Raw genomic sequence first — 17,844 nt, forward strand, 5'->3', positions numbered from 1 at the left:
GCATTCATGCAAAAACGCACACAAACATCTTACACACTCCCTCGAGCTTCTGTGGCTATCCATCACAGCTTCACTGACTCCACTCTACCTCAACCAATCACAGAGGTTAGAGACTAACTGAGAGCTTGTGAATGTAGGTGTGTGTGTGTGTGTGTGTGTGTGTGTGTGTGTGTGTGTGTGTGTGTGTGTGTGTGTGTGTGTGTGTGTGTGTGTGTGTGTGTGTGTGTGTGTGTGTGTGTGTGTGTGTGAGAGAAGCACAATTTGCTTTGGGAAAAGACAGTGAGGGGTTTCACGCCTGTAGGGCCCGTTTAAGCAGAATTGAGTGAGTGGCAGATCAAGCAGAGTGAACTTTGATTCGTATTGTTTACTGTTGATCAAACGTGACTACTGCTAGTGTGTGGTCTTGAACACACACACACACACACACACACACACACACACACACACACACACACACACACACACACACACACACACACACACACACACACACACACACACACACACACACACACACACACACACACACACACACACACACACACACCTCTGTGTATTATTCTTAACTCTGATAATAGATGCCGAACTGAAATCCGATAAGAAGAGAGACCACATGGCTGGAAAGATGCAAGTAAACGACTACTAAGACTAAAATTGACAGCAATAATGACTTTAATTTCATCTTTATTTTGAATAAATATGGTCCAAAAATACACTTAGTAAACAGAATAACCATGAATCAAACATTCAATCCTAAGTTTAGTACATCAAATTTGATATTGTTCTTCACAAAATGTGTACACAAAATAACTTTTAAGATAAGTAAGAAGATAAATAAGATTTCAACACTATTTTACGAAATGTATAAGATATCTGTAGTGGGACTAACATGAGGATAATTCAGAGGTATCAAAAGTTATTACTTGATGTTCAATTAATATTATGTTATGTTACTGCTGCTGCATTTAGCTGTCAGGAGAAGAACAGGCTTTACATTCCAGTATTAGTGTTCCTATAAGCAAACCACTTCAGTCGGTTATTCAGTTTTCACTCCTGTTGTACCATCTAATGCAAATGGTGGCATACTGTAACTGCTTGTTTTAATCTTTGGTCTCCAAGCTAAGGTACTTCATTCAAAAAACGATGGTGTCAGCGTTGAAGCCTGACATTTTTGCAGCATTAATAATTGTTCCCCAGTGATATCTGCCTTTCATGACAACATCATCTTCACCTGAGGCTTCCAGTGCTCACACAGTCCTCTGTTGTTAGGGTCTTTGTGTGTGTATACTACTTCCTTTCACTGTTGTTTGAGGAACAGAGCGGCTCCAGTCTGAATCCACTGGTTAGGGTTCACTCCACAGGGGAGGCAGATGTGTGTGACCACCTTCACCCTCTCTGAGCTCGTGTACAGAGGCAGCCAGATGCTCTCCTCTGAAGCAGCCGAGTCAGCAGCAGAGCTCTGGGACCAAACACAGAACACAACAATTAATGAGTGTATGCAAAATGACAGAAAATGCAAGTAGTTAACATGCATTAAACAGATGTGTTACACACACTAACTGAAGTGGCACATTCTCGGATTTAACTTTTCTGAAGCCACTTGAGGTGATGTGAGGAGGTCAGCACCTTTCCCCCAAAGTGGGCATAGAGAAGCTGCTTAGTTTAACCCAACAAAAGAAAACATCACTATTCTGATCATGCTATCAAGTGTCCAAAATAATGTTGCCTGAAATAATGTAACAAAAAATGTGGTCAGTCCACATTAGTCTTTCCGCCAACTAAAACAAGACCAAAAATGTGTCTTGTCTATTTAAAGACTATCAGCCTTCCCTCTACAGCTGGAGCCTAATTATGCCCATTATTAACACATATGTATATAACTAGTAGACATAACTATCTAAATATATATAACTATATGCAGTATATTTCAAAACTCATATTTTAAGTCTAATTCTAAATTTATATTTTTGTTATTCTCATCAGAAAAAACAGAAAGCTGAACATTATAGAGGGTTTCAACCCAATCAATGGATGTATCTCCAAAGACTCCCTGTTAGAGCACACATGTTTGGTATTCTGCCATGGACCACGGCTTCATCCTGAATACGTCTTATTTAATCGTTACTTTCATATGAAATAGATAAACCGTCCTATAGGATTCAGACAAAGTTCCATGACCGATCAGACAGTAGAACGATCTAACAGAACCACAAATATTTCTACACCGTATATTACATTTTCTTGTATACGTATTTATTTCGTTTTTTTATCAGATTTTATATTATTGTTATAATTGTTCTAATTTTTGTTTTTGCGTCTGATTTAAAGACAAACACACACCTGTGTCACCCAGGCCATGTAGCAGGGCGGGACCGCGGACACACTGGGAGAGTCGTGTTGATTCTCACAGAGATGAACACCGTCAAAACTACAACCCTCCAACTGGAGACCCCCGACCTGGAAGAGGAGTACAAGAGGAGGCATGAGGCGCAAGGAGAGCCTGAGGAACTCTTGAACACAGCAATTGAACAAAGTGATTGTAAAATGAGGGAGGATTACAAACAGCATATTAAACAGAGGGAGGGAATGACGTAGCAAAAGGTCTGGTGAGATATAAAGAGATACACAAATAAAAACAAAGACACAACTACATGCACAGCTTGAGAGAAAAGATGTTAGCATGTTTTACACACTGTGAGTGGATTCAGCACAGTGACTCAGGGACTTTCCACAGAAGAGCAGACTATAAAGGGACGTGCACAGACAACTACTAGATCACCATCATCTGGGCAAGGACAAACAAGAGAGGGAGCGAGAGACTAATCCCAGAAAAGCAGCATTGTGTGTGTGTGTGTGTATGTGTATGTGTATGTGTATGTGTATGTGTGTGTGTATATGTGTGTGTGTGTGTGTGTGTGTGTGTGTGTGTGTGTGTGTGTGTGTGTGTGTGTGTGTGTGTGTGTGTGTGTGTGTGTGTGTGTGTGTGTGTGTGTGTGTGTGTGTGTGTGTGTGTGTGTGTGTGTGTGTGTGTGTGTGTGTGTAGGAGAGCTCATTGCTTTACAACAATTATCCCCTTTCACTTTCCCTGTCAGATGTCTGAGTATTCCTCTTCCCTCCCTGCAGCTGCAGTCTCCTTTTAACCACCCCGGACCCTTCCCTTCTCTATTTGTATATATTTTCACTAAGTGCAAGTCACGCCATGCCAATTCTCATTGGCAACAAAAAAAAAGAACATCTAGAAAAAGAGTATTTAAATTGTAGACAATACAATTATATCACCATTAAATCAGAGCATGCAAATGTAAGTTGTTCAAAGTGAACACTCGCTCTTTTTATTATATGGCTTGGTGTCCATTGAATCCATGAAGAGAGCCTATTACACCAGAGAGAGTCTCTAGTGGATTAGCAGAAGTCGTACTCACTTGCTTCTCTCTTTTAGTATTCTATTCTTGCACTCTGCTACTTCCTTTCTTTCCAATTATCAGTGAAAAGAGTCTTCCTCCTCTAAGTGTTGTTATGTTGTGTGTGCCTGCTGTCTGCATGCATGATCTAGCAGAGTGTGAGCTTGTCGTACCTTGACTTGCAGCTTGGCGTGTGCAATTGGACTCCTCCATGACGACACAAACACTAAACTATCCATAGAGCAACCCATGGATCTAAAACCACAACAAAGAAAAGATGGTATTAACTTCAGCACTGATTCTTTTTCACACTAATCGACTAGCATTCAGTGTCACCTGGCAGTTTCCTGTCTCAAAGCGTTGAGGAAGGTGTCAGGGTGGAAGAGCTCGGAGAGATCCAGGGTGTCTGATAGAAGAGCCTGTCTGCCTGCACGCTCCACCCAGCTCTGGATACACAGAACACAACACACATGAATGAACCAAAAACATAGCAAATAATAACACATCAATCAGGCATGACATTGTATTTGTTACACAGGAGGGAGCCAACACATTCAGCAGATCAATACAAGATAACATTTTCTTCAGTTCAATTAGTGGCATTTGACACAGATAGAACCGGCTCTCAAAACTTGAAATATTCGTTCTAAATCTTCGCCCTCTCATGACCACAGCAGTTTATAAAAATTCAGAAAGTACATTTTGATAGGGAACATCGATCTGTGAGTGGAAAGATCATCATATTCCTATTTGAGTCAGTGTGTGTTTGTTAACGAGAGATAAACAGGGTTACAAAGAGTCAAAGCAAAACACAAAGTCAATACAAACGTGTGGCCAGAAGAGTATTTCATTTCCTCGTGTCCTTTAATCACAACATCAACAAGCCGATAACATTGGGACCCCAATTACCTGCTAATGGGAATACAGTGAGTGAGCACACACACACACACACACACACACACACACACACACACACACACACACACACACACACACACACACACACACACACACACACACACACACACACACACACACACACACACACACACACACACACACACACACACACACACACACACACACACACACACACACACACCAGGGTATATGCAGGAATCCTGAAGTCAAATGTAATTCCTTTTAAGACCTTTCTTAAGACCCTTTCCACACATTTTAAGACCTCATTGTCACTTTGAGTTTTAACCGGTTACCTTGGCAACACTTTACCTCACATTGACTATATACAGTATTATTTTCCTTCCTCCTTATCTTCCAACCATTTGGACGCAGACTTGCATTTCCCCATAACGATGTTGTTTAACAACCGGCGTAAACAGACCTTTGCGCGCTATCAAGCAGTGAGCGTGCGATGTCCTGTTCAGATGATGTCAAATCCAACGGGATGCCATAAATAAACTACACAGAATCACACTACACACCTACGCCATGATTACATTCAGGCAGACTGTAGAATACAAACTCTTGGGACAATTTATGCACTTATTGAAAACAAGCTACAACATTTAATACCTTGGAAAATGCTGTTTAATACTTTTTAATAGCCTTAATTTTCACCAAATTGATTTATCAACACACACACACACACACACACACACACACACACACACACACACACACACACACACACACACACACACACACACACACACACACACACACACACACACACACACACACACACACACACACACACACACACACACACACACACACACACACTCACACGTACGTGTATACTGCATACTTAGACAATCACAGGCACATGCGGAGAAAATGTGAATGTACACAGAAAGAAAACAGAGATGCAGTATGAATCTGTGTGATGGAGATCTGCAGATAGACACCTCTAAGCTTTCTCCTATGTGTACAGTCTTCCTTAAACAACAACATCTGCTCTGATAGTGTAAGCAGCCTCCTTCTGTGTCACAGCAACAACTAGTTATTGTCAAAGGCAGAGCTCACTGATACCATATCTAACACAACAATCGTCTTTTGCAGGCTTTCCTTTGTTGGGGGGGAAATGTTACTAAGATGCAAAATAGCTGATCTCATTGTCCTTACCAGCGAGCTTATCTTGATATAAATAAGCCTGAATGGCTTTAGTGGTCAGATTTAAGCCTTGAGAGTTGACATAATATTTCCGTTTTGATCTATTCTGGGTCAGTTTGCATTGTATTTAACAGCAGGCGTGTTTCTCCGTCACACCATGACACACCATGACAACTCAAGGATTTGGGAGGACAGCTTCAGAGGAATGCTGACAAATAGAGGCAGAAGTAGAGATAGACATCTGATCCAATCTTTATTATAAATGTATTCCCTAGTAGCACAGCATCAGTCTTCACTGACTTAAGAGATAAATTGGGATAAGCATTATGTCAACAAAAATGCATAAATGCAAGTTCGTACTGATGCACAGTCACGCACACAGAGAGGCAGACATGCTCCGAGTCTTTTGGGTATTAATAAGACAGCCAGGCAGCGTGTCCTGCTATGCATAGTATTTGGGTGCATATTCTTTATGTGTGTGTGTGAGCAGTTCAGTGTTTTCAAGGTCGGCCTGCTCGTTTGGGGTGCTCTGCTGCGCGGTTAGCTCTTTATTCTTCTGCAGCTCCACACAGCCTGTATTAGGCTGATTAGCTAACAGGACGCAGACACACTGCTAACAGAGATATCACTCAGTGCTGATGGGCAGGAATAGACAGCTAAGGACAGTGCAGCCTCCAGATAGACACACATGGAGACAGATGGAGAGCAGGTAGACAGAAAGAAAGGAGAGATGGCAGGCAGACACACAAACAGATGGGGAGGCAGACCGACACACACAGGCAGCGATGCTCGCCCACACGAATAACGAAGTGCATGAAATTCATATAAAATAAATAATTTCTGAGCATGTGTGTTTTCTAGTCTGCCAGAACATATTGAAGTAGGCGTACAGTCAGACAGTCGAGAGGAGTTTCAGCCAGAATCTTTATTTCCTGGCTGAAAAAGCAGGGCAAACACTTCACCGGACCTCATGCTTCTATATAATGATCCAATTTAGTTTTTGAATGAGAAACACCAGAAAACAGGTCCAGGTTCATAGTGAGATATCTGAGGGGAAAATATATATTTCTTTACAATTTTGCGACTACAGACCCCTTGTGTAATGTTAATCACAAATGGCTCCTGGTAGGGTATTAATGCATGATGGATTTAAATACATGTCTTAATCAGTGTACTAATGCTGATTCAAAAACTGGTATGCCTGTTGAGTTTAATTCCTGTGAGAGAACAGAGGGGGCTGTTGGGTTTAGGAGTTAGGGCGCCAGAAAAATATCTGGACTACCAGTTATCGCTCACAAATGTTACCACAAGTCCTTTGATAGAAGCAAGCCGTGTGCTACTTTCAGCTGCTGAATGACACTAAACTTAACCATGGCTAGGATCACATGATGATTCATGATTATATGACATTTTCCCCCATAATAGTGTCTTCTAAGGTTCCATCAAAAATAAAATGCACTATACCATTACAAGTCAGAGAAAGGGAGAGATGAGAGTACAGTTTGTTGTGTTACCTGTATGGCGAGAGCCCGGGTTACTACAGCTCGGAGGTATTGCATTGGCTCTTCTGGTCCCTCCCATTTAGTCTGCCATGTTAAAGGACACTGAAACAGAGGTAAAGGGATCAAGAAGAAGAATGTTTATTCAAAGCCATAATTATAAAACACAAAACCTGATGTCAGCAAAATAGTCAGCCATATTAGCTGTGGACACTCAGTAAGCCAGTGCTTCGGTCCTGCTGCTGTGATGTTGACTGAACGTGCCTCTTCATCACTTACTGAACGCTGCTCACAACCCAAAGAGCCTCAACAGCAGGACTGCAGACTCACTGAGCTTTGTTGGAGACATTGTTCCAGGGGAAGTAGCTAATGTGTGCAGAAAGAGTCACTTGATTTGTTTTTGCCTGTTATTTTAATTAGGTTGCTAGTGCAGCGATAAAAGTCACTTAGTTGTAATGCTTCCTGATGGCATGAACCATAAACAGTGCTAAATAAAGTCTCCAAATCTCAGTGAGATTATGTCTCCCTCTTTCTCTATCACTATAGGGCTGCCACTGTTGCTAAAATGTCCTCGACAAACCTGAGGACACTGGACCCTGCGGGGTCACCGTGACCTAACACATTTAAACATGTGGTTTATCCGCTAAAGGGCATACACACTCCCAGGCTGGACTGCCACTGTGCTCTGGCAAACAACATGTCTGGGTGAAGGGTTAAAGGTGGCAGATATGATGATATGATATGAATAAATATTGTAAGTGCTTGTTTTACTGTATACATATTCGGCTTATCACAAAATAAATGCTTATACAAAACGTCAGTGACTAAAGACTGAGATGCAAACACAGAAATGGTTTTCGGTCGGGCTCATCATGTTAGTACAAGGTACAATTCATTTAAATCATTATGTCTGTGTTTATCCATTGTTTCCCTCTGTCTCACACAGGAACTGTTTTAAAAGAACATGGTACAAGTACAGTGCCTCACTGATTTGGCAAAACAAACCTCCTCAGAAAAAAACAATTGCTTATTTTTCCTTTTTTCGAGGCAGCATTGTTTATTTTATAAAACAGAATCCAAAGCAATGTTTTAAGGTGCAGCAACATGTTTGGATGAGGAAGGAGGAAGGATGGGCTAATGTACGAGACTACAGTCAATGTCCTTTACAATCTTTACACATGCTTACTAAGGCCCCGGCCACACGAGGACGCATACGGCTAAACGCATAGGATTAACGCAAACGCAAAAAAGCTTCCGTCCACACGCAATGTTCACCGGGTAGTGTCTGTCCACACGAGACAGCTCCGTTTAGCCCCAACCGCTGGAGAAGCTGCAGTACATAGCAGGAGCCTGTACGTGGCGCTGTAACTTCCTCAACAAAAGCAGCAAAGAAGCATGGTTGTCATGGTTGCCCTTCTGTTTATTCTCCGCGGTGGGGGCCGAGGGAACCGGGCAGAGTTTTTCGCCAGTTAAAGTTTAAATCTTCCGAACAAAATTATAAAAGTGTCGGTCAAAGGTGTTTTTTGTTATTTATTGAACTTCAAAACAAATGAATAACGAATCTATATAATATAATAATATAATACATGGAGCCTCTCTTTTTCCTCCCTCTCTTCGGACAGCGTCAGTGTCTGTCTCATGCAGCAGCTGATCCAGTAATGAGTGACCCGACAGTAAAAATAAACATATTTATAACTAGTTTAGGTAGTTTGAGAGGTAATTAAAATAGCTAAGGGTGATGATCTGACTTGAAGTGTGTGTTTTGCTCCGTTCACCGCTGCATCACAGCGGGAGGAGCTGCAGGTGAGCAGAGCTGCGTGTCTCCGTCCTGTCAGATTAGACTTCACTCGCGTTTATGTCCATATCGAGAGAAAGATAAATAATCTGAATTTATCGTTTCCGCAGTTGTTTACTGTCATATTCGGTCGTCCTCGTGTGGCCGAACGGTCTATATGACACTAAACAGCAACGCAAACGACCGTTTTCGTCCTCGTGTGGCCGGGGCCTAAGTAGTTTTAACCTTGAACAAAGAGGGGGCAGTTTGCAACTTAGTACTATTTGTGTGTAGGTGGCAAGAGGAAACTTCCCCCCAGGAGACAAGGGTTAACTCAGAGACAGGTTAGAGGGTCTGCGCTGCTTTAACTGTTAAACAGAGATCAGAGAGCCGTCTAGATGCTCTCCTCACGCATTAGCACACATCCTCACAGTGGGATATTAAGGATTACAAATTCGATGTTATTCAAGCTTGAAAATTCATAATGGAACTAAAAGGGTCCTTGCATGTCTCTCAGCTGCAAGTCAACTGTTCAGTCACTCTCCTGCTGCGTGTCTGTGTGTGTCAAACTGATTTGAAATGAGTGGGCAGATTAGTGTGCAGATTTAGGTTATATCAATGAAATTCGCTAATATTTGTTATACTTTATCAATGTTAATGATAATGGAAGACACATTTACTTCCAGAGATATTAACACCCACAAAAAGCTTATCTGAGTATAGATTACACTTTTGTTTTAATATTAAGCAGCTTTTTGTGAAAATAAACATCTAAAGATCTGTTTTCAGACCAAATTATTGTTGACTTAAAAAACTAATTAAAAGACTAAGAAAGTGTGAGCTCTCTTTAGTTAGTGAGAAATTAAGAAATCAAGGAATACTTCCTGCATTCGCATTGCAGTTTTTTGCCTGAGCATTTCATTAATGCAAATCCAGTCTCAGAGGTAACTGCATTTTTAAAGTAGCTGGTGGGGCTTGCTGTCAAATACAAGTGTTGAATAAGAAGATTCATTTGATCAATTATTTGCTTGGACGTCACTTTGGTAATTACGTAAAAAAGTACGGATTGACATACCAATTTTTACAACCAGCACTTAAAAGAATTACTGATCCTAGAGATGTTTTAACCTTTAATCAAAAAGCCATCTCTGCATCATGTCTCGATATTAATGATCTTTCCACTGACGAAAGGCAGTGCTGATATTTATTTCTCTTTTCAGCGCTGCTTACAACTTTCTTGTGACGCTTGGGTAGTTTCCAAGTATCTAATTATTTTTTACTGCACAGCTCAGGAGAGGGGCAATGGAGCTGAGCCCTCCAGAGATGTGCTTGCTATGCTTTTACAATATTACACAACCCCAAATGGTTCGTTTTCCAAATATATAAATCACTTCAGCAGCTCGTTCCTCTTCTGTGGCTGGAACTGGGCTAATCAGTGATGGTTGGTTAAAACGGACACTTAATACATAATGGAACATGGCTGGAGACTGCGATGTGCTGAGTCATTTTACTTCATGTTATTTCTGGTAAGACATCTAATGTAATGTACACTGAGCAGTGACAACCATCTGTTAACACATTTAGAATTTAATGTAATTATTCTGAGGAAATGGACTTCACAAAGGCCAATGAATTAGTAGAAAAGAGAGGTATGTTTTTTATTGATATATAACTTCATGAGATTAATGGTATTTAGCATACAGTGAAAAGATGGGATTCAGATTTATGAGACATAACTTAGCTCGCTTTTATTTTGTTTGTGAAGGTGTTATGGACCAGGATGTAATGCCATTATCTACAGAATCAATCTAGACTTTACAATTTAACTGCAGATTATGAAAGGTCATCCAATAAATTCTGCTCTGATAGATAATGGAGGATTATCATATAGCTCTGAGCTGTGGAGTACTGAGTGGTGACCCAAACAAGCAAGAACACCCTTTGCCTTCATGTTCAATTCAGCTGCTAGTAAATCTTTAAAAATGTCTCTACATTTTCTGAACTGCAAGAATATACGACAGCATCAACAAGAGGTGACAAGCTGCTCCTTTTCCCCAAGGTTTCGTGATACCACTGGCAACTTCTGTTCAACACACTGTTACAGTGAGGCAAAAAAGTATTTAGTCAGCCACCAATTGTGCAAGTTCTCCCACTTAAAAAGATGAGAGAGGCCTGTCATTTTCATCCTAGGTATACCTCAACTATGAAAGACAAAATGAGAAAAAAAAAATCCAGAAAATCACATTGTCTGATTTTTAAAGAATTTATTTGCAAATTATGGTGTAAAATAAGTATTTGGTCACCGACAAAAAAACAAGATTTCTGGCTCTCACAGACCTGTAACTTCTTCTTTAAGAGCCTCCTCTGTCCTCCACTTGTTAACTGTATTAATGGCACCTGTTTGAACTCGTTATCAGTATAAAAGACACCTGTCCACAACCTCAAATAGTCACACTCCAAACTCCACTATGGCCAAGACCAAAGAGCTGTCAAAGGACACCAGAAACAACATTGTAGACCTGCACCAGGCTGGGAAGACTGAATCTGCAATAGGTAAGCAGCTTGGTGTGAAGAAATCAACTGTGGGAGCAATTATTAGAAAATGGAAGACATACAAGACCACTGATAATCTCCCTCGATCTGGGGCTCCACGCAAGATCTCACCCCGTGGGGTCACAATGATCACAAGAACGGTGAGCAAAAATCCCAGAACCACACGGGGGGACCTAGTCCATGACCTGCAGAGAGCTGGGACCAAAGTAACAAAGGCTACCATCAGTAACACACTACGCCGCCAGGGACTCAAATCCTGCAGTGCCAGACGTGTCCCCCTGCTTAAGCCAGTACATGTCCAGGCCCATCTGAAGTTTGCTAGAGAGCATTTAGATGATCCAGAAGAGGATTGGGAGAATGTCATATGGTCAGATGAAACCAAAATAGAACTTTTTGGTAAAAACTCAACTAGTCGTGTTTGGAGGAGAAAGAATGCTGAGTTGCATCCAAAGAACACCATACCTACTGTGAAACATGGGGGTGGAAACATCATGCTTTGGGGCTGTGTTTCTGCAAAGGGACCAGGACGACTGATCCGTGTAAAGGAAAGAATGAATGGGGCCATGTATCGTGAGATTTTGAGTGACAACCTCCTTCCATCAGCAAGGGCATTGAAGATGAAACGTGGCTGGGTCTTTCAGCATGACAATGATCCCAAACACACCGCCCGGGCAACGAAGGAGTGGCTTCGTAAGAAGCATTTCAAGGTCCTGGAGTGGCCTAGCCAGTCTCCAGATCTCAACCCCATAGAAAATCTTTGGAGGGAGTTGAAAGTCCGTGTTGCCCAGCGACAGCCCCAAAACATCCCTGCTCTAGAAGAGATCTGCATGGAGGAATGGGCCAAAATACCAGCAACGTGTGTGAAAACCTTGTGAAGACTTACAGAAAAAGTTTGACCTCTGTCATTGCCAACAAAGGGTATATAACAAAGTATTGAGATGAACTTTTGTTATTGACCAAATGGTTATTTTCCACCATCATTTGCAAATAAATCCTTTAAAAATCAGACAATATGATTTTCTGGATTTTTTTTTTCTCATTTTGTCTCTCATAGTTGAGGTATACCTAGGATGAAACATTACAGGCCTCTCTCATCTTTTTAAGTGGGAGAACTTGCACAATTGGTGGCTGACTGAATACTTTGTTGTGCCACTGTATCTGGGTCTGATTTTTTTAAAACAGGCTATAGTCAAACTCTACAAAGAAGTTGCACTGCCCCACAAAACACCAAATGCATAACAAATACATGTATTTGATTCGTAAAACAACTCATTGAAATGCAGCATTTTCATTATTCGAAACACAAACAGAGAGAATGTAAAAAATGGGTCATAGAAAGGATCATAAGGAACAAAAGCTTAGCTCACTCCTACTGGGTCACAGGAAGTCTTTTACCAGCTCAATTAAAAGGGCGGGGGGGCATTTATACACTTGTAAAACAGGAATGAGAGCTCGTCTGTTTTATATACTGAGTAGTTACGAGAGCAGGTCAGTCAGAATGCACTACGATGTGTCCTCATTCCTCATACTTCAAAGAAACAGAGAAATCAAACATGTCTTTGTTCTGTGACTGAAGAACGGATTCAGTAAAGGAACTTAACATTTGATCTGAATATGAATGTTTGAGGTGTTGTGATTTAAAATTAAAAATACACTTTGTGTCTTTTAATTAACTGCATTATCTTCAAATTCCTCGTACGTGTAAACCTACCTGGTAATAAACCTGTTTCTGATTATGATTATTCATGGTTTTGCATATTCTGCGTTTTATATTGTGGGATTGATTTCAACTCAATAACAACCTACCTGGTAACTAACACATTTCATAGCAGTGGTATGTGATATGTGATAGGGAAGAGAGGGACACACAGTGGAGAGAGAAGGGGATGAGACTAAAGACATGCTGATTAATAGAAAAAGAGAGAGGAGCAGAGCCGTGAAGAGGGAACTCTGCCCAAGGCTGCTCTCAGGAGATTACACGCGTAGAAGAAGTAAAAGGTTGATTGTGCATCTTTCCCGCTCTACCTCATCATATCCCCTTTGTGCTCATTGCAGCCCGGGGACACACACCAGGACACCTGCAATGTTTGCTCGATGTCTACAAGTCAGCTCTCTGTAATGTTCAGTATGTATGCCTTCTCGTGTGGTCTCAACTTCAGCACAGTATGAAGGCTTTACCCTCCCCCTTTAAAACCACTCGGCAGAGAAAGTGACTCACCCCACACTGTGAAAATGCTTATGCTATGTGTTTCAATGTATGACTACTCGCTGTCTTCTTTCTCCTTTCTTACCTCTTGATTGAGCAGGGCGGTGGCCAGTTTCTGGACTTCAGGAGTCAGCAGTTGGGTCCCTCTGATGACTTTGCTCAGTGCAGCCAGGGATTGGTGGATGCTCTGTGACAACACTTACAGTTTAGTTGACATACTGTGCCAATATTTAGAGCAGTGGTGCCTGGGGTTTCATTTGACATTGTGCCATTTAATGGCTGTTAACTAGTTCATTATAACAGGCCCTTTGATTGACTGATTGGGCTTCTTTCTCTCATCTGATTACCTAGCTCTCTTAAAAGACATTCTAGGATGTTAAAGAGAGTATTCAGTACATATGCACCTGTGGTTTGTATAACAAGTTAAATATAGACTGCTGCTAAGAAACTGGAGAAGATGAATTACATTTTTCTTACTGTTTATGATTCGCACTTATCTCATGCATCTTTATGAAGCTAACGTACCATAACTCTTGTCATTCTAACATACACGTCTCTTTAATATTTTAGGTACAAGCCAAATGTTATTTGATAAGAGCGTTGAGTCAAAATCTGTAAACAACATACTATGAGAACTTTTCTTTTTCCTTTTTAGGCAATGTAATACAGGGGTAGCATTCTTTTCTGAGACAACGTTAGCACAGTTTATCGGACCCACCTGGACCAGGCGGATGGCGTTGAACTGCTCCAGAGTGATGAATGACAGGACCGGGGACCCCTGGCCTTCTGTGGGTGGGGCCACCTTCTGGTGGATCAGAGAAGAACCCTGAAAGAAAGTAGGAACATAAAAAGACAGTTTATTGACAGGATAGAAAGACAGTCCTTTAAAGATGGTATTTCCAAGACTGAAAGAGACAGGTTTGTATAATGGAAGGAGAAAGAGAAGTTTTATTCCACAGACAAAGCATTACAAATAATTACCTCAGTCTAATTAACTGAGAGCTATAGATATTTGTCCCTTGGCTATAGGTGCTTGAAAGATTGTTGAATAATATTGTTCAATTGTCCTAGAATTGCTGTATGCCCCTCTTATGGCTGGAACACTGATAAACTTCAGGCTACCTAAATTGGTCGCTTCACAGGAGCACAAACATGATGTTATTTACATGTAGAGTAAGGTGTTTATTGCATTTTGTAACTGCCGCTGTGCATCAGCATGCTATCATTTTTCTTTTAAATGAGTTCCTCCATTACTACTGTATATCTTCCCTGTGGATTTCCTTAGCTCTACACACATAAACCAAATTAATTTGTTCTTAATTCTTCCACAGAAATAACAAGATGTACCAACATGGGGAATTGCCTTTCTCTCTCTCTGCAGTGCCAACCAGGGGGAACATTTGTTTACAGAAGTTAACACAAAAATGTACTGTTTGTTGTAGTGTACATAAAGAACATGTTAAATAAATAATAGGCACAGACACTGATCATTTGTTGTATTCTGTTGCAGATATGACATTCTGCACATCCAATTGTATTTTCCTCGCAGCAACTCAGATAGAAGCTGAGGAGGAAAGAGAGGGAGAGAAAGATGGTAGGTCTGTTTGATGGAGGAATGAACATGTTGAGAGAGAGATAGACGAGAGATAATTGAGACGAAGAAGCTGGCAGGGTGGGATTCAGCTCTGCTATTGTCTCTATTCAAAAATGCAACTTAACAGCCAAATAACCTGTCTGCTGTCTCATGCTTCTAACATTGTTCCAGACTAGATAAACAACAAGCAAAAATAAATACATTCCCCCGTGCAAAATCCTGCACTGACAGCTTAAGACACCAAAATGCACATGGCCATAAAAACTCCAACAAAAGCATGCAGGGGCACAGTTATAGAGACGCACACAAGGTTGAACATTAACACACACACACACACACACACTTTCTCTCTCTCTCTCTCTCTCTCTCTCACACACACACACACACACACACACACACACACACACACACACACACACACACACACACACACACACACACACACACACACACACACACACACACACACACACACACACGCTACACAGGAGAACACACCCGCTGATGGTCAAACTTAGAGTGTTAGCTTTCGACAAAGGGCTGTTAATTGAAAGCAGTCAGAGGTAGATTGTGATCTATGGGAAGCTAGCTGGTGATACAATGGCAACAATTAACACAGTCAATCATTTTTTCTTCTCAGTGGGTACAAAACAACTCTGCTGCAGTGGACTAAAAGAGAGACAGAGAGGGAGGAGAGAGAAGGAGAGGGAGGAGAGAGAAGGAGAGAGGTTGAGGGTGCCAAACCATGATGGAAAGTGTGTGTTTGATTTACAGCATGAGAGAGAATAAAAGACAGGCAGAACGAGAGAGAGCGGGAATATGGAGGCTAAATTATTTAATGTAGAGGTGGATGGCCTTTTGATTTGAAAAGGTGCCAATCTCCAAGCAACTGCACACAGCAGTGCAGCCTGCCTAGGCAAGCCAGTGGCTATCACACACACTCCTCAATTAGACTCTGCTAATTTCCAATTAGCTTTCACAGCTTTTCATTTAGGCCCCGGCCACACGAGGACGCATACGGCTAAACGCATAGGATTAACGCAAACGCAATCGCAAAAAAGCTTCCGTCCACACGCAATGTTCACCGGATAGTGTCTGTCCACACGAGACAGCTCCGTTTAGCTCGGTTATGGCTAGAAAGGATCCGTCTAGTGTAAAACTCTCGCGATAGTTTGCAAGTGGCTGAATGTTTACGTTTGGCAGGCAGCCTTTTAGTTACGATCGTTAACATCAGTGGGCCACAGCACATTATGGTGAGAAGCTAAACCATCTATTAATGATGTCAATGACTGGGAGTGTGATTGTTGAAATAGGGTGTATGACAACACTGTAGATCACCAACACTATTGTTTATGTTTTATTCACAGGCAAGTCAACGTTGTCGCAGTAAAAGTCCCAAGATAGCTCCTGGTGCAATACAATGTTCCCTTTCAGTGTTTTACTATTATGTGTGATGTTTCTCTATTAATATTACTGCTGCATTAAAGTGTATGTTGCATGTTACTGCTGTCTGTGTGTTTCCGAGCCGCTCCAACGAGGGTTACAACGAGAACGTGACGTCATATTCACACAAGACGGATCCTTTCTAGCCATAACCGTTTAGCTCCAACCGCTGGAGAAGCTGCAGTACATAGCAGGAGCCTGTACGTGGCGCTGTAACTTCCTCCACTAAAGCAGCGAAGAAGCATGGTTGTCATGGTTGCCCTTCTGTTTATTCTCCATGGTGGGGGCCGAGGGAACCGGGCAGAGTTTTTCGCCAGTCAACGTGTATTAAAGTTTTAATCTTCCGGACAAAATTATAAAAGTGCCAGTCAAAGGTGTTTTTTGTTATTTATTGAGCTTTGAAACAAATGAATAACGAATCTATATAATATAATAATAAAATACATGGAGCCTCTCTTTTTCCTCCCTCTCTTCGGACAGCGTCAGTGTCTGTCTCGTGCAGCAGCTGATCCAGTAATGAGTGACCCGACTGTAAAAATAAACATATTTATAACTAGTTTAGGTAGTTTGAGAGGTAATTAAAATAGCTAAAGGTGATGATCTGACTTGAAGTGTGTGTTTTGTTTTATCGTTTCCGCAGTTGTTTACTGTCATATTCGGTCGCCCTCGTGTGGCCGAACGGTCTATATGACACTAAACAGTAACGCAAACGACCGTCTTCGTCCTCGTGTGGCCGGGGCCTTAGACTAGCTGCTGCTGTTGCATGGGCAGTGCAGGGGCATGTAAAAACATGTTTTTGCATACCAATAAAGACTAGCATAGAACTGCAAAAGCCTGAGAAGAACAAAATACTAAGCAGGTACTATCAGTTCAATTAAAAAAATGCATAAGATACAGTATGATGTAATTTACACATTTTAGAGTTTGAGGTTTTGACATTGAAATTAAATGAGTCATTTCAGAGAGGTAGGGTACATCATATGAACCTCAGGCATAACAACCAGTGGGGAAAGAAGTACTGAGATATTTTACTACCAGTTTAAGTAAAGGAAAAAACATGTGAGGAAGATAAACTGAAAATACGGAAACTGACCTGGTTGAGTTTCTTCCACAAGTGAAGGATGGGCGACAGTCCATTGGACCAGAGCTCCCTGTCGAACTTTGACCCTGTGGCTACAGAGCGGCTCAGGACACGCAACTGGGAAATCACCTGTGGGTCAATCAAATATAAACACAACAGTTATTCAATATAGCAAAGGTGCTGTATAAGGGACAATGAGGTTCCTGAATTAGTCATTTGA

General features: G+C 41.4%; 1 protein-coding gene across 6 annotated transcripts in view; it reads right to left on the reverse strand.

Annotated features, from left to right (window-relative positions):
• Positions 1–654: 654 nt before the first annotated feature.
• Positions 655–17,844, reverse strand: part of dync2h1 (dynein cytoplasmic 2 heavy chain 1) — a 111,552-nt gene continuing 94,362 nt past the window's right edge. For all 6 annotated transcript variants that reach the window (XM_079678418.1, XM_079678417.1, XM_079678419.1 and 3 more), the window contains 8 exons: positions 17,637–17,753; positions 14,225–14,332; positions 13,592–13,693; positions 6,989–7,078; positions 3,738–3,847; positions 3,575–3,656; positions 2,341–2,457; positions 655–1,459 (listed from right to left, as the gene is read on the reverse strand). In XM_079678418.1, the coding sequence (XP_079534544.1) occupies positions 1,298–1,459; positions 2,341–2,457; positions 3,575–3,656; positions 3,738–3,847; positions 6,989–7,078; positions 13,592–13,693; positions 14,225–14,332; positions 17,637–17,753 (888 nt within the window). In that variant the 3' untranslated portion in view covers positions 655–1,297. The remainder of the gene's footprint in view (positions 1,460–2,340; positions 2,458–3,574; positions 3,657–3,737; positions 3,848–6,988; positions 7,079–13,591; positions 13,694–14,224; positions 14,333–17,636; positions 17,754–17,844) is intronic.

The sequence above is a fragment of the Notothenia rossii genome (genome assembly GCF_949606895.1).
Source record: "Notothenia rossii genome assembly, chromosome: 4".
NCBI classification, from domain to species: Eukaryota; Metazoa; Chordata; class Actinopteri; order Perciformes; family Nototheniidae; genus Notothenia; species Notothenia rossii.